The sequence below is a fragment of the Meles meles genome, chromosome 19 (assembly GCF_922984935.1).
Source record: "Meles meles chromosome 19, mMelMel3.1 paternal haplotype, whole genome shotgun sequence".
Lineage (NCBI taxonomy): Eukaryota > Metazoa > Chordata > Mammalia > Carnivora > Mustelidae > Meles > Meles meles.
In genome coordinates this window covers 46,082,684-46,099,175 of record NC_060084.1, presented here as the reverse complement: position 1 = coordinate 46,099,175, position 16,492 = coordinate 46,082,684, and the positions used below count along the sequence as shown (strand labels likewise).

Below are 16,492 nucleotides of genomic sequence, written 5' to 3'. Positions count from 1 at the left end.
CCAACGGCGAGTGCACACGGGGCCAGAATGGCAGGCATATGGGCAGAGGGGTCAGGGCCAGGGCAGGGGAAGCCCAGGACACTAAGGCAGCCACTTCACCCATTCTGGAGCGTCAAGGGAGAACTGAAGGTGTATTTTCAGGGTGGGGAAACAAGTTTAAAGATCCAGAGGTCATCTACTGCATTTTTGAGTACTTGCTACGGTACATAAAAGACTGGGGATTAGGCAGGAAGAAAACAGACAAAAATCTCAGCGTTTATGGAGGCGGCGGGCACATAAAGTCATTTTGTAAAAACTGAAATTCAATCACTGTGGCCGGATCCTGGGGAGCCAGGAGGAGTGTGCATTAGGCCAGACGGTGAAGGGCTTTGTGGCAAAAGGGGAGGAGCTGGGACTTTGTCCCCGGGGCAGTAGCAAGCAAGGAATGAGTTCCCAGCAGTGGAGGTGGCATCCTGCCTGAGAGGAAGGACGGAGCGCCGAGAGGAGGGGAGCTGGAGAGACCACCCCAGGACTTGCAGAGAAATCCTGAGGATTGAGAAAGGGGCCGCGGGGTACAGAGCCCGCCGGAGCTGGGGGGCCGGGCACGAAGACAGGAAGCGAGCGGCGATCGCCCAGGCAACGCAGGCCGCGCCGAACCATTGGCTGGTCTTCAGCCGCGTCATCCTCCGCCCCGCAGCGTCCGCCCTCGGAACGCCGGGGGCGCGGCCTCCGCGAGGGGCTCAGCCCCACCCGCCCGGAAAGCGGGGTGGGGAGGGGCGTGCCAAGCAGCCTCGCCCCGCCCCCCCTCCCCCCCCCCCCCCCCCGCCTCCCGGCCGACCGGGTCCTCACCTGGTATAAAAGTATCGCAGAGAGCAATGCTGACGATTTTGGAGCGAGGACAGTGGCTGAGTTGAAGGAAACGGTTCTGACGTCCTCGCCACGCTCCGCCTTCGAGACGTGGCCCCGCCCCCGGGCGAGTCGGAATCCTTTAAAAGGTCCGGGGAGTAAGGAAAGGGAGGGCCGGTCGGGCGTCTCCTGGCGACCGGCCGGTGGCTCCACCCAGCCAATCCTTGCCCCGCGGCGGGCAGGACTCCAGCCAATCACGGCTCGCGGTTCGGCCCCGGGGGCGGAGCTGGGTGGGCCGGAGGCCAAACCGAGAGGCCCTGGGGAGGTGAGTGAGTCTCCTACTCGGCGCTGGTGGGTCGTGAAGCTGCGGACGTTCCAGGACTTGGTCACTGCGAACCTGGCAGCTAAGGTGAGAGAAAGAGAGTGAAGCCACCCGGCTTGAGATTTGCCCTGAGTTAGGGGAGGTGGAGGCGCGCCCCCCGAGAGTTGTGGAGGCGGGGTCTGGACGTGGGTAGGGGGTGCAGATAAGGGTGACTGATGGGGTTGGTGGGGTTTGGGGACTGGAGACTGAATGCGAGATCCCGGACTGAAGGCGAAGTTGGTAGGGCAGGATCTTCAAGTGGACGGAGTTTGAAGCTGGGACTTGGGGTGTTTGGAGAAGCGAGAGAATCAAGGAAGGAACTTTTGGGGCAGGAAATCTGAAGATTGGGACAATTCGCGTGTCCCGTGCGGGTTGAATTCGGGGCTCCAGTGTTCTGGAAACGGTGTGAGGGGTTGGGGCTGGGATTCTGGGCATTTGGAAAAGCGAGAGAACTACGTGCAAGGAATATTGGTGAGGGAGACGCAGTGGAGGAGGTGCTGGAGAGAATCCCATGTTCAGGTCTTGGAGTCAGAGGGAGAGTTGGGGGGTTAAGTCGAAAGGCGTTTGAAAGATGGGAGAATAGGAGAAAGTTGACGGCTGAGGGTAATAAATTAGGCTCCCGAATGGAGTAGGTCGGAGCGCATTTGTAGTTTTTGAGTGATGTGTTGGGGCCTGGGTCTGTGGACCCGAGAGCAGTTTGGGGGAAGAATCTGGGGCCTTCTTGGGGTCCGAAGGACCAGGAGAAAGCGGTTGTAGGGCCGGAGTCTGGGGTGGGGGAGGGGAGTTCCAGGCGTGGAGCTCAGACCCGCCGCCCTAGAGGCAGCGGAGGGCGGGGCTCGGCGGGCGCCGGGCAGCTGGACGTCCGGGTTCCCTTCCCCCACCTGCCGCGGGCCCTGTGCGCATGCCCTAGGGGAGGAGGGGGGAGGGTGCGCCCTCCGGCGTGCGGAGCCCTGTGGGGATTGTAGTGCACGCTCATCGTTGGCGACCGTGCCAGGCAGCTCTTGGCCCACATTTCCCAGAAGCCTCTGGGCTAAATTGTTGCCTGCCTGGATGCTGACTGGCGTTCCATGGAGGGGGCGGAGCCTGGCAGGAGTCGAGTTTTAGTAAATTTTCTTGTGGAGTGCGCTTTGGGAGAGGCCGAAGGAGTAGAAGAGGGAAGGAGGGAGGCTCCTTCCCAGCTTTTGGGTGTGCTTCCAGTGGGCTAGGAAGAGGACGTGGAAAGAAATATACTCCCTGGGATGCCTGGGAGGCTTAGTCGCTTAAGCGGTTACCTTCTGCTAGGGTCACGATCCCCAGGTCCTGGGATGGACCTCGTTTATAGCTCCGCACTCGGTGGGGGGTCTGCTTCTCCCACTCCCTCTGCCCTTCCCTTCCACTTGCGCCCTCTCTCTCTAAAGTAAATAAATAAAATCTTTTAAAAGAAGATACACTTCCTGTGAAAGAAGAGTCTCAACAGATAGGTGTCTTAACGGGGCTCCAAGTGGCTTGAATATAATAGATAAAACTATTGAATGAATAAATGGCAATTAAATTCTCGTTTGTTAAAGTTAACTGTAGGTGGGCCCCATGCATATTTTACAGGTGGGATCTCCTTGAGAATATCGTGAGAAATTTTACAGTCCTCATTTTACAGATGGGGAAACTGCGACCTGATAAAATACTTGAGAGGCGGGGGCGCCTGGGTGGCTCAGTGAGTTAAAGCCTCTGCCTTCGGCTCAGGTCATGATCTCAGGGTCCTGGGATCGAGCCCCACATCGGGCTCTCTGCTCAAGCGGGGAGCCTGCTTCCTCCTCTCTCTCTCTGCCTGCCTCTCTGCATCTCTCAGTGATCTCTGTCTGTCAAACAAAAACAAAAACAAAAACTGAGAGGCGATATCACATAACTTAAAGGATCAAACAGCTGAGCAGTGTCAAAGGTAGAATTTAAACCCATTTCCCTGCCTCCAGGCCAGGTCCCCATACTCCACACCTGTTATATGTGACACTTTTGAAGAAATGAGTATTGTGTCTCAAGGAGGCAGATTCACTATTCAAGGCCACACAGGCAAGTAAGTGGGATGCAAAGCCAGCTATGTATCTGTCCAGATCTAGTTTTTTCCTCCGCAGCCCTGTGGGATTCCTCCTATGTCCATTTTATAGATTTGGGATTTGAACTAGCCCTGCTATGTCTGACTTGCTCCTCTGCTCTCTTCAGGGCACCATGGTAGGAGGCTTGAAGAGGAAACACTCGGATTTGGAGGAGGAAGAGGAGGTTGAGAAGTGGGACTGGGGTCCAGCAGGCCTGCGGAGCTACCAGCAAGCCCTGCTTCGAATCTCCTTAGACAAAGTCCAGAGAAGCCTGGGCCCCCGAGCCCCGAGCCTACGCAGGCATGTCCTCATACACAATACCCTCCAGCAGCTCCAGGCCGCCCTTTGCCTGGCTCCGGCACCCACCCTGCCCCCTGAGCCCCTCTTCCTGGGCGAGGAGGACTTCTCCCTGTCAGCCACGATCGGTTCTATTCTCAGGGAACTGGAGACGTCCATGGACGAGACAGAGCCCCCTCAGAATCCAGTGGCTCCCCCAGGTCCCCAGAACGAAGTACTGTCCCAGCCCGATCCAGTCTTCTTAGAAGCCCTGAGCTCCCGGTACCTGGGGGACTCTGGTCTGGATGACTTCTTTCTGGACATTGACACATCAGCTGTGGAGAAGGAGCCTGCCCTGGCCCCACCGGAGCCTCCTCACAACCTCTTCTGTGCCCCAGGGTCCTGGGAATGGAATGAACTAGATCACATTATGGAAATCATTCTGGGATCCTAAAACTTTGGGGGCTCTTTCCTCATCTCAGCCTCGGTGGGCTGGATCCCTGGATGCAACTGTGTGTGTGTGTGTGTGTTTTGGTGGGGTCTCTAAGCAGTGACTGTGGCCTCTTTTCCTCCCATTTCAGGGTTCCACAAACCATCTTGCATGTGTGTGTGTGTCTGGTTACCGCAGCCTTCTGTGAAGGTGGGTCTTCCTGAGTTAATTTATCTGTTCCAAATGCCTTAACATGACTCTGTTTCTGGGAGTCTGATTTCCCACTTCCCACATTGCTTCTGCCTTTCCCTCCAGTTCCTACTCCTCTTGTGACCATTGGGGCCTCAGGGAAGATAAAGCTGGGCCTGTCAGAGGATGACAGGGATGTGCTGCCTGGTTACTATGGGAACGCAGACTTTGCTTCTTGCACCTCAAGGGAGCAGGAGGGGCTGGCCTTCTCCCCCAAGGTTGAACCCCACCTCTTTGGCAAGACCCCATCCCAGCAGTCTCCTGATTCATAACCAGGCCGGACCACGTGCAATAGGGTGGAAACCAAACCGCTCCATGCCGCGTTATTTAAAAGAAAGGCGGGTTTTGGGTGGGTTTTGTTTGTTTTTTGCTTGTTTGTAATGACTTTTTTGTTGTGTGTGTTTTGTTTTTTGTTTTTTTTTTTTTTAATAAAAGTATTTTGGAAGGGCTGGTGTTGCCCGAAGTTTCTAAACCTCAGTGGGTCAGTGGGAGGGACCCGGTAAGTTCCCTGGACACCTGCACCCCTTACCTGCCAAAGTGGGGGCAGGCATATTATTAAACGTAACAATTACTGAGTACTTAAGAGTACTATTCTGTCCACTTTGTTTGAATTAAGTCATTTAATCTTAATGGTTATATAGAATTTTGTAAACAGGCTTTACATAGGAGGAACCTCAAGTTCAGAGGGGCTAAATCACTTGCTCCCAGGTCACACTGCAAGAAAAGCAACGACCATGGGGTGCCTGGGTGCCTCGGTTAAGCAACTCCCTTCGGTTCAGGTCATGATCCTGGGGTCCTGGGATCAAGTTCCACTGAGCTGGGAGCCTACTTCTCCCTCTGACCCTCTCCCCTCTCATGCTGTTTCTCAATCTCTCTCTCAAATACATAAATAAAATACTTAAAAAAAAGCAAGAACCAGGGAGCAAGACTCAAAACTAAGTTTGGCCTCTAGCCATTGGTTCTTAACTATTTGTGTCTTTGCTACTTGGTAAACTTATATCTCTAGCCACATGGATGCATACAGGAGGAGAAACAGTACCATGAATTACCAAAAGGATCGGTCACTCTTAGTGCTTAAAAAGTCATCCCTTTCATTGTATGCAATGTATTGCTGAGACCCAAAGGGTAAGGAAGATGCCCAAAAATAGCATTAAGTGTAGATCTTTCTAGGGGCGCCTGGGTGGCTCAATTGGTTAGGCGTCTGCCTGCAGCTCAGGTCATGATCTTGGGGTCCTGGGATGAAGCTGAGTAGGGCTCCCTGCTGAGCAGGGAGCCTACTTCCCCCTCTCCTACCCTTCCTCCTGCTGTGTGCTCTCACTCTCTCTCAAAAAAAAAACAAAAAACCTCCTTGAAAAAACATTTTAAAAAAGATCTAGAAAACTGTTGACCAGGCTGAAGTTACAGTACTAAGGATTTATTTGGGAGATACAAGCCCAGGCTGGTGAGTAGAGAGAAGAGGGGAGGCCCAGGAAGATGGAATGTGAAACACTGCTGCCCTGGCTGGGCCTGCAAAGATCTCTGAAGGCTCACCAGGTGAGTTTACACAGCATTAGGGACTTTTCTGGAAGGTTTGCAAAGAGGAACCACACCAGAGTGGAGTCCACTGGCCAGGAAAGGAGGGGGATTTCGCCTGTGCTCTCTGGCCTAAAGCCAAGATTCTCTCCCGAAGAGGGGCTTTGCACCTAAAAGCAAAAAATAAAATAAAAATACACACACACACACCTAAAAGTGAGGTAGCTGACCAATGGGTGGGTGCCAGTTAAGAGAGAGAGGAGATGGTCATGAGAACCTCAAGGCACATGTGTTTCACATCTCAATATGGATGCCCACTGGATCAGAGTCTACTTAAAACTCTCAGTGCCTTACCCCTACTTAAAACTCTCAGTGACTTCTCACACCCAGAATAAAACCCAAACTTCTGTAAGACCTGGCAATCTTGCTCCTACCTTTGCAGTTTAATCTTCCACTACTCCTCACCTCGAGTCACACAGGTCTCATTTGACATCAAGCTCATACACCCCAGGGCCTTTGCACTTGTTAATGGCCCAGAGGACATTTCTCCCACAGCTTCACTGTTCCAAATGTCCCCTTCTCAGATCTCCAGGTGCACCATCTCCCCCACCACACTCTATTTGATTTTCTTACTAGCACCTATTCTATCTCAAGTTATTTATTACCTATTTATGGTTGTTAGGCTTCTGGTCTATTAGCAACTGGGAGAGGGAGGGGTTTTGTTGGTATTACCCCAGCTGTATGCCCCAGTACATAGAACTATGCTCAGTACAGGTGTGCACTCAAAAACAAACTTTGTTTTCCTATTGAAAAAATGAACTCCCACCTTGCGATGGACAACCCCCCCTCTTACCTCTCTGAATTCATCTTCCTCACACTACCCACCCTGCCACTCCTGTGCTCTCCAGTTCTTCGAACACACCAGCAGGCCTCCAGGAGTACCCACCTCACCCAGCGATTGTGTCACCTGTGAAAAGGAAGACCCAGTGTACCCTAAGGATTCCAATAATTGCTTACATTTATTGGGTGCCTACTGTGGGCCTGGTACTCCTCCAGTCATGGGAATAAAATAGACAGCTCCTGCTCTCACACAGCAATGCATTTGGGGAAGGCTGAAATACACACAAAAATAAGTAAAATGTGGGGCGCCTGGGTGGCTCAGTGGGTTAAAGCCTCTGCCTTCAGCTCGGGTCATGATCCCAGGGTCCTGGGATCGAGCCCTGCATCAGGCTCTCTGCTCCGTGGGGAGCCTGCTTTCTCATCTCTTTCTGCCTGCTTGTGATCTCTGTCTGTCAAATAAATAAATAAATAAATCTTTAAAAAAAAAAGTAAAATGTGCAGTCCCTCAGGATGTGATATATGCTGTAGAGAAAAAGAAAGCAGGAAAATGGTGGGGCATTGTTATTTCAATGGGATGGCCAGAGAAGGCCTCACTGACAAGGTGACAATTTGAGTTAAGATCTGAAGGAGGTGAGAAGTGAGTCATTATCAGTTGAGGGGGTGTGTGGGGAGGGGGATCCATCCTGGTAGAGGTAACAGCTTGTGCAAAGGCCCTGAGGTCAGAACACGAGTGGAATGTTTGCAGGACCCTGAAGAGTACACAGGTCAGTGTACCTGGAGCAGAGGGTACAAGAAGAGAGCATTCTAGGAGCTGAGGTTAACAAGATGGGTGTCCCACGGGAAGGAGTGAGCTAAATTTACTGAATTTGATGGAAGCTGTGGAAGGCTGCTGAGCAGAGGAGAGATGAGGCCTGACTCACCTTTTACTAGGCCCTCTTTGCCGTACAGATAACCGAGTGAAAAGGAATCCTGTAGCTTGCTAGTACCACAATGAAAGCAGAATAAGGAATACCCCCACTTTCCAGATAAACAAACGCTAACAGAGGCCCAGCTCCTGCCGGGTTAAAGAATTGATGAGAGAAGTGTAAAGGCTGGCCCGCAGACGAGCCGGGCCTGAGGACAGAGTCCACCTTCCCCAAACTGCCCTCCTCCGGCCTGCGGGGGTGTGGTGGGGGGGCTGGGGCGCGGCCGTCGTGGGGCGTGGCCGGCGGGGCAGGCCCCTCCCACCTGCCAGACTGCACCCCCACCCGGAGCTGGCCAGGCTGTGGAATACCCCGGAGGCGGCGGCGGTGGCGGGAGCCTGCCCGGCGCCTGCTCCCTCCCCAGAGGCCGGGTGGGGCAGCAGGCTGGGGCGGCCGGCTGGGGGCGGGGCGCTTCCCTCCCCACCCCCTTCCCCTGCGGGCGGAGGCTCCTCCCCAGGCCTGCTGGCCCCGGTGGCTTGCTTCTGGTTTCATTTCCCAAGGCTTGACCTCTCTCCCTCTCCCTTCCCCCCAGCCCTTTGAATTCCTGGCTCCTTCTGCACTTTCTGGTCCCAACTCCAGGGTCACCTCCTCAGGGACGCTCTCCCGGACCACCCTGCCACAGGCCTCCCTATTATCCCGTCCTATTTTGTTTTCTTCAAGGCACCGAAGAAAGGCCGAAATTACCTTCCTCTTTTATTCATCTTCCAGGGTCTCAAACCACACGGATAAAACAACGTTCTCTAGACGTCTTTAAGCGGCCCGAAAGCTCCTGTGACCGCCCCTTCCGCAACATACAGTCCAGCTACACCGGCCTCACTGCCCCGCAGACTCCGTCGGGCCCTTTGCATTGGCCCTTCCCTCTGGCTGGAGCATTCTTCTCCCAGAGCTTTACTACCTCTCTCTTTCATCACGTCTACTCCAGGAACTTTCTACCAGCATCAGCACCCGCCCAATCTACCGCATACCCTTTCATTCCTCTCCTTTCGCTCAGCTTTATTCTTTTCCTTTTCACTTGTCACCTTCTAAGATACTAAATTATTTATTATATTAAGTGTATTGTCCACAACCCCACCCCACCCCCCCGCATCAGGGATTTGTATCTATAATTACTGCCCTATCTGGCGCACAGATGTTCAATCCATGAATGTTTTTGTTGTCATACTTCTTTTCTGTTTACCCCCTCCCCTGATCCATGAAAAGAGAGACCACTGTGAGACTTATCCAGCGCTGTACCCCCAGTGTCTACAACGGCGTCCATGATATAGTAGGTGCTCAATAAACACATTTTCATCAAATTCTTGAGGTTCCTGACTCTCCAGCATGTGATCTGGAGCAAGCCACGTTTTTTCCTAGGCCATAAGGATGGGTTATAGGGGAAATTATGTGGTTCTAATTAGCATTTTACCCTCTTTTTATTAGGAAAAAATTTTTAATTAAGCATATAGAAAAGATAGGGGCAGGGTACCTGGGTGGCTCAGTTGGTTGAGTGTCTGCCTTCTGCTCAGGTCGTGATCTTGGGGTCCTGGGATGGAGCTCCCTCTTCACTGAGCCACCCAGGCCTCACCCCTTCTTCCCACCCCCTGCCACAAATATCTTTTGTAGCTGTCTCCTCTTCCCCAAATCAGGATTCATTGAGAGTTCATGTGCTTATTTAGTCGTAATAAATTATATAGTAACTTTCATTCCAGAAATTTCCCCACTACCAAACCCACCAATCCCTTTTTCTGTTTTCTCAAAATTGAATTTTTGGTGGAGCAGCCCAGTTGTGCTCATAGATGTCCCACATTCTGTATTTGTCTGATTGTGTTCACGTTTAATTTGTTCCTCTCTGTTTTCTGGAAACTGAAGCTCAGGTCTGGAGGCTTCACAAGATTCAGTCTATGAAATTTAACAGGGAGACCCCAAAGGGAATGTTGTATGCTTCCTAACGCATCACATGGAGTGGCACCCAGTGTCGGGGTGTCCCATGATTGTGGGTGCAGGGTTTCCTCACATGGTTAAGATGGTGAGCAGCACATCTCCCCATCATAAAAGGCTATTTGCCTCTTGGCAGTTAGCAAGCAACCTGTGGAGGAATGCCTTGGAGCCTGCCAAGATCCGGTTAACCTTTCACTGTAAGCTTTGAATGAACATCCATTGATAACTGCTGCCTGAATCAACTAATATAGTTAAAATTTTCTGGAGCTTACTTTGGCCAGGAGCTTTACTCCCGACAGTTCTTCCCACAACTCCAGAAAAGTTAGCAAATGAGCTACTTGGAGAAGCTAAGTCCCATTGTCAGTTTATCAGACAAGTGTTAAATTCCTGTCTACCTATACCCCACTCTGTGCGCCTCCCCCCCACCGAGTTGCTTGTGCCATAACCACAACAGCTGTTACTAACAACAAAAGAACATGTTGTGCACCATTCTGAGCATTTTGTGCAATTATTCTTTTTTGTTTTTAAGATTTTATTTATCTGAGAGAGAGAGAGAGCGAGGAGAGAGCGCGAGCCTGCGCACAAGCAGGGGGAGCGGCCGGCAGAGGGAGAGACAAGCAGGATTCCCGCTGAGCAGGGAGCCCAATGGAGGGCTCCATCCCAGAACCCTGAGATCATGACCTGAGCCGAAGGCAGACGCTGAACCGACAGAGCCACCTAGGCTCCCCCAATTATTATTTTTTCTTTTTTCTTTTAGAGCTTATTTTTAAGTAATCTCTACACCCATCGCAGGCTTGAACTCAGAACTCAGAGATCAAGGGTCGCACGCTCCTCCGACTGCGCCAGTCTGGCGCCCCTGTGCGATTATTCTTTTTAATCCCCCAAATAATCTCATTTTTAAAAGGTGATGAACCGGAGACCCTAGAGGATTAAAACACTTGCCCAAAGTCGCAGAGCTACTTAGGGAATGGAGCCCTTGATGTGACTCCCGTGGCTCCACTCCTAACTCCGCCCGCTCCTCCTCCCGCTCCTGTAACCGCCATTGAGTCCAGCTGCCAGGCATCTATTTGCTCAGTGTGCTACAGGGCTCTTACAGACACAACCTTATTTTAAATTTTCTAACTCTCAATAGGCAAGAAGATGCCCATTTAACAGAGTCTGTGGCTCAGAGAGGTCCAAGCATTTTTCCAAGATCGCACACCCAGTGAGCGGTCAGAATGTGAACCCATGCCTATCTGATTTAGAGTGCAGATCCCCGTTAGGGTTAGGTCTGTAAGGAGCTCAGTTGCTGGGTTTTGTCAAGTGTGTGGGCAGGTGTGCGGGCCCGCACCTCGAGAAGCAAGAAACACCGGGCCCCTCGCCCCCCGCCCAACTGTCCCGCAACAGAAACAGCCAACCCACCTGGCCGGGTACCCTCACGCAGTCGCTGGGCATGCGCCCTGAAGCCACCCTCCTCTCCCTTCGAGCCTTCCTTCTATAGGCTCCGCCCATCACAGTCCCAGGCCAATCCCCGGGTGGAAGGCGGGGCCACTACAAGAGTGGGCGGTAGTTAAGGGGAGTCAGGAGCACGGAGTCGTGCGCCGAAGTCAGAACTGCGTCTCCCGACCCAAGCGTCGGTTGCTGAAGGAGAGCGAGCGAGCGATGCTGCCGTCGCCGGTTCCTGATTGGTTGCGCGTGGATCCCTCTTCGTTCTGATTGGCAGCGGGTCAGCTAGGTATGTAAATGAAGTAAAGGGGCCTGAGGAGAGAAGGGAAACCCGCGGCGGGGTCGTTTGGCCGGTTCGATCCCCGGGTCCGGCCGGTGAGCACCGGGGCTGCCCGGCATCGAGATGCGCGGCCTCCTAAGTGCCGCCCGGCCGGGTTGGGTGAATCACGCCGCAGCCCGGGAAGGGGGCGGAGGCGCCGGCTCTCTGGCTCCGGCTGCGTGACTCACCCGCCCCCGCCGCCGCCGCTTCGGGAGGAAACGCCTCCACTGCCTGCCGGAAGCGAGCACGGGCCGAGAGGGCAGAAGGAGCCCTCCAGGAATCCCGGCCCGCACCGCCCTGGGAGGCAGGCAGGAATGACAGGCAGAACGTGGGGGCAGTGTCGAGGATCCCGGGGTCCGAGGGGCCGGAATCCCCGGGGGAAGCCGTCCTGGCGCCGCTAGGGGGCGCCGGGACCAGGGGGAGGAGTCCGGGTGGGGGCTGAATTCCTGAGTTCTGGACTCAGGGTCTTCGGGGAAGGAGGCAAGGACCGTTTTGAGTAGTGTGAGGGGGTCAGTCTTAATGTCCTGTTGGGCAAGGGCTCGGGGACTGAACTCTGCAAGCTACCAAACTCAAAAAAACAAGTTGAGCCTGGGGTCCGGAACTCCAGGGGCCCTTACCCCGGGGAAAGTGTGGGTTTTTAAAAGTTCTCTCAGTGACCCCCGATGCCCGTCAGGATTTCCCAGCAAGCTCTGTCTGCTCTGCCTCCCAAATAAATCCTGAATCAACCAACTTTCTTCCAAGTCCACTGCCACCCTTCTCCAAGCCACCATCATCACCCGCCCCAGAGTGCAGTAGTAGCCTCTGAGCGGAGGATCCACGTTCTTCTCCGGTTTCCCTTCCTTCCCGCATCATCTTCCTCGAAGCAGCTTAGGGGGATCTTCTGGAAACCTAACCAGTTCACAACGCCACTGTATTCCCTGATCAAAATCCTTCAATGAGGGGCTCCTGGGTGGCTCAGTGGGTTAAAGCCTCTGCCTTCCGCTCAGGTCATGATCCCAGAGTCCTGGGAGCGAGCCCCGCATCGGGCTCTCTGCTCGGCGGGAAGCCTGTTTCCTCCTCTCTCTCTCTCTCTCTCTGCCTGCCTCTCTGCCTACTTGTGATCTCTGTCTGTCAAATAAATAAATAAAATCTTAAAAAAAAAAAAAAATCCTTCAATGACACACTGCAGTCCAAACTCTGCCTCTGCTTGTTCTCCAAACCCGGTCCCATCCTGCATCACTCTGTGCGCTGACAACACTGGTGCTTTTTATTTTATTTTTATTTTAAGTTCAAGTTCATCCAGCCTCCAAGTCTTTCTTTGCCTTTGTTGTTGTTCTTTCTTACCTGAATGCTTTCCCCTTGGTTCTTCCGTGGCTGACTCCTGCTTGAGGGCTCAGCTCAAATATCACCTCCTCCCAGGAGCCTTCCCAGACCACTCTCCAGAGAACCTGTTAGTGTCTTCCTAGCACTATCCGTACATTTCCTGTATTTATTTGTCTGATGGGTGGTAGACACTCAATAAATGTCAAACTATGTGAAACAGCTGCTTTCCCAGCTTAAAAAAATTTCCTGAATATTGGGCGCTTCACCTGGTTCGCTAAAGAAATATACTAGCTATTCAGAGTACTTGTTAATCAGAAGAGTTACAATGTATTAGGCACTGTTGTAAGTGCTTTTTTGTACATTATCGCGTTGATTCCATAAAACAACTCTTTGAAGTAGATAACTATTATCATTCGTATCTTAAAGTTTCCCTAAGAAAGCAGAGGCTGGGGAAATTAAATGGCCTGCCCAAGATCACACCTGCACATCAGTTACCAGAGCCTGGGTTTGAACTTCACATTGACTTTCTATAACGAAATGACTGACTCCTCTCTCTCTGCAGATGATGCTGAGCAAAGGTCTGAAGCGCAAGCGGGAGGAGGAGCAGGAGAAGGAAACCCTGGCAGTGGACACCTGGTGGCTGGATCCCAGCCTCCCTGCAGTGGCCCAGGCCCCCCCACCCGCCACCTCCAGTTCCCTCTTTGACCTTTCCGTGCTCAAGCTCCACCACAGCCTGCGGCAGAGTGAGCCGGACCTGCGGCACCTGGTTCTGGTAGTGAACACGCTGCGGCGCGTCCAGGCATCCATGGCCCCCGAGCCGACCCTGCCACCGGTGCCCATCCCCCCTGCGGCCCCTTCTGTGGCTGACAGCCTGCTGGCCAGCTCCGACGCCGCCCTCTCAGCCTCCATGGCCAGCCTGCTGGAGGACCTCAGCCATATTGAGGGCCTGAGCCAGGCCCCCCAGCCCTTGGTGGACGAGGGGCCCCCAGGCCGTCCCGCTGGGGGATCCCCACCCAGCCTGGGTGCCTTGGACCTGCTGGGCCCAGCCACTGGCTGTCTGCTGGACGATGAGCTCGAGGGCCTGTTTGAGGACATCGACACCTCTATGTATGACAGTGAACTTTGGGCACCAGCCTCCGAGGCCCTCAAACCTGGCCCTGAGGACGGACCTGGCAAGGAGGAGGCTCTGGAGCTGGATGAGGCCGAGCTGGACTACCTCCTGGACGTGTTGGTGGGCACACAGGCCCTGGAGCGGCCGCCGGGTCCGGGGCGCTGACGCCCACAGCGGGGATGGTACTCTGGTGTCCCAACTGAACCTGGTGGCTAGACCAGCTCTCCTCTGAAAGACACAGCTGGCTTCCCTAGAACAGAGAGAGAGGCTTTGGAGAGACAGAATCCAGTCCTGAGCAACTCCACCTCTGTCCTCTTGTCTAGGACTCGTGAGGGGAGGCTGGGGGAAGCTGGGATTGGACGTGGGGATGGGAGGACAGGGCCTGGTGGCTGGAAGGTGATTTGGACCAGGCCCTGTGCTGGACTGAAACCCCAGGGGCTGAAGCCTGGGAGTCTTTTCCCTGATGTGGGGAGAGACCACACCATTTTGTGGAAATTAAAACCAGTCCTGGGAAATTTCAAGTCTGTGTGCTTTGTATCTGGGTTAAGGGCAACATAGTAACTTCCAGCATTTAGTGAGCCGGGAATTGGACACCTGGCACAGTGCTAACTCTTGCCATCCCCCAAACAAGATGGGCGTGATTACTATCCCCACTTGACAGCCCAGAAACCTGAGGCTCCAACATGTCATCCCTTGAGGATGTGGGTTTCAGACCATGAACTTCACTGCCTTATATCCGTCTGAGAAGCAGATGGATTAGCTCTGGTAACTGGAGAAAACTCCCCAGAATGTACTCAGCCACGTTTCCCTGATGTGCCCAGTGGGTACATAATGCGGGGGGGGGGGGGGGGGGGGGGGGGGGGGGGGCAAGCCACTTGAATCTACCTCTGTGTCTTGGGAATAGGGGCCAAAGGGAGATTTCAGAACGAGCCAGAAAGAAAAGCCCAAAGCTGGAGTCTGGATGGAGCTTCCCGAAAGAGCATGGAGAGCCAGCTCTCCAGGAAAATGGGTAAAGACAAGGAGACTCCAGCAAGTTAAAAAAACAAAACAAAACAAAACAAAACAAAAAAAAAACCCTCGGGGCCTCAAATCTGCATTTGGGCAGGGGATAGGGCAACTTGGAGGTGGGGGCTGCAAAATAAAGCCACCCGGTTTAGTGGCTTGACCGCAAGGCAGGCGGTCCTGCTTTCCTTCTAGAAGAAACCCAGGCCCCTGTGAGCCAGGGCCACCTGCCCGACTGCTTATGTGATCGGGCTGGCCTGAGCGCCGGGTGTCTGCGCCGCCCCCGCGGTCCAGCCGCATTCCTGGCCCGGCTGGGAGGGGCTGCACACTCAGAGGCCTGGCACGGGACCCAGGCGGCGTCCTTCCTGGCGGCCGTGGGGGCAGGGCAGCGCCCGGGGTGCGGCGGAGGGGGAGGGGAGGAGCACAGTGAAAGCTGCGGGGAGCGGAGGCAGGGAGGGGGGGGTGCCGGGAGGAGCAGAGGGCCGGACGGTGAACTGCCAGGCCCACTGGGCCTCGACTAGGGAAGACGCCGGCGAGGGGACATCAAAATCGTTGGGCCCCAGGCCCTACCCTCCGGCCGGAAGCTCCAGGGAGGCTGAAGCTGGGGTGGAACTGGGGGAGGCGGGCAGCTTCGGCGGCCCCTTGGGCCGGGAAGGGGCGGGCAGAGTGGAGCTTCCTGGAGGAGGAGAGGAAGTCGTGCCCATTTCTGGAAGTGGCTGAGGCGGCCCACGGAGGCGGAGTGGAAATGGCCCGAATCAAGCTGAGGCGGTGGCTGAGGGTCTTCCGGGTGCCTGACTCCAACACCTGGTGACTTCAGCTCCCGGGCAGTGGGACTCAGACTCGGTTTTGACCCGGACCCAGACCTTGGGAGTTCGGGTGTTGGGCTCAGCAATGCCCTCTGGTGCTCAGTCTGAGGGGCTGAGATGCCACTGCCTTAGGTTCCCTTGAGGTCTGTCCAGTGGCCAAGGAGTACCCCAGTGTGGGGTCAGCAGTGCACTCTGTTTACAACACTCTGGGAGCCTGTTTCTGATGTCTCTGTGTGCCAAATTGGGGGATAATCTGATACATGCTGCTGCAGACAGCCTACCCATCTGTCAACGATGCTCCCATCTGCCCCCGTGCCTGCTTGGCCAGCGATGCCCCGTTCTCCCCAGAGCCTCTGCAGACAGGTTGCACAGGTTGTGCACTAAACATAAACTCCATATTTAAGGGGCTACCATGCATGTTTCAGGCACCATTCATTTACATATTTACTACAACAGTTTCCCAGCAGATGGAGGTCAAGTGCCTTGGGGAAGGGGCAGGCCTTTTGCATAAAAGCACCATATGGGTTAGATCAGTACTAGTCCCTTCCCTCTGAAACCCTCAGGTTTATGAGCAGCTCAAGCCTGAGGGCCTACCCCACTGTCCCCTTGTCTGAGCCCAGATGATTGTGCAGGCTCCCTGGCTCAAGTGTGCCCCTCCGCCCTCAGGCTCAACCCCAAGAGGCCACAGGTCCTCGGCCAGCAGATTCCAGGGCCCACACCATTCCTAGCTGAGCCACCAGCCCTGGCACTGGTTTTTCACAGAGCCTCTCTGTGCTCCCACCAGGACACGCCCCAGGCTGGCTCCCCTCCGGGGACATTCACGGGGACCCCCTCCCATGACACACACATCCTCTCCCCTTAGACACCTGGGAGAGCTGTCCTCCTCCTTCCCTCTTTCCCTTCATTCCTTCTCTCATTCAGCAAAGATTTATGAGTAACAACTGTGGGCCTGGCTCGAAGTAAAAGGCAAACCATGTCTGCCCTCTGCTCCGGACTCTCCAAATTTATCTCAGTCCTCTGAGATCTGAACTCTGCCTCTTCCAAGCCTCGCCTTCCTCCCCTGTCCCATTCACACATTGAGTGAACCCT

The 16,492-nt window shown here is 54.3% G+C and overlaps 2 protein-coding genes and 1 long non-coding RNA gene across 5 annotated transcripts; 2 read left to right on the top strand and 1 right to left on the bottom strand.

Moving 5' to 3' along the window:
• Nucleotides 1–554: 554 nt before the first annotated feature.
• Nucleotides 555–4,953, top strand: SERTAD3 (SERTA domain containing 3). Of its 3 annotated transcripts, XM_045989497.1 has the most exons (4): nt 555–1,234; nt 3,380–3,552; nt 4,110–4,168; nt 4,274–4,953. In XM_045989497.1, exons 2-4 carry the CDS (start codon nt 3,386–3,388, stop codon nt 4,477–4,479), a joined length of 432 nt encoding a protein of 143 aa, XP_045845453.1. In that variant the 5' UTR covers nt 555–1,234; nt 3,380–3,385; the 3' UTR covers nt 4,480–4,953. The 3 variants fall into 3 exon arrangements, 2 of the variants coding, with proteins under 2 accessions (XP_045845453.1, XP_045845452.1); XR_006816311.1 differs by having other exon boundaries at nt 562–1,234; nt 3,380–4,168; nt 4,274–4,941; XM_045989496.1 differs by having other exon boundaries at nt 562–1,234; nt 3,380–4,935.
• A 691-nt stretch (nt 4,954–5,644) lies between these two features.
• LOC123930692 lies at nt 5,645–10,947 on the bottom strand. Its single transcript, XR_006816127.1, has 3 exons — nt 10,840–10,947; nt 6,573–6,686; nt 5,645–5,889 (listed from the first exon to the last, which is right to left on the bottom strand). It is a non-coding gene; the product is annotated as an uncharacterized LOC123930692 (long non-coding RNA).
• Nucleotides 10,948–11,002: 55 nt separating this feature from the next.
• Nucleotides 11,003–14,100, top strand: SERTAD1 (SERTA domain containing 1). The gene is made up of 2 exons (XM_045986910.1): nt 11,003–11,152; nt 13,047–14,100. The coding sequence occupies exon 2, from the start codon at nt 13,047–13,049 to the stop codon at nt 13,758–13,760; it is 714 nt and encodes a 237-aa protein (XP_045842866.1). The 5' UTR covers nt 11,003–11,152; the 3' UTR covers nt 13,761–14,100.
• Nucleotides 14,101–16,492: the final 2,392 nt, after the last annotated feature.

Excerpts from the sequence above, each read along its gene's own strand:
- SERTAD3 (XM_045989496.1), top strand. The coding sequence starts at position 3,386 with ATGGTAGGAGGCTTGAAGAGGAAACACTCGGATTTGGAGGAGGAAGAG.
- SERTAD1 (XM_045986910.1), top strand. The coding sequence starts at position 13,047 with ATGATGCTGAGCAAAGGTCTGAAGCGCAAGCGGGAGGAGGAGCAGGAG.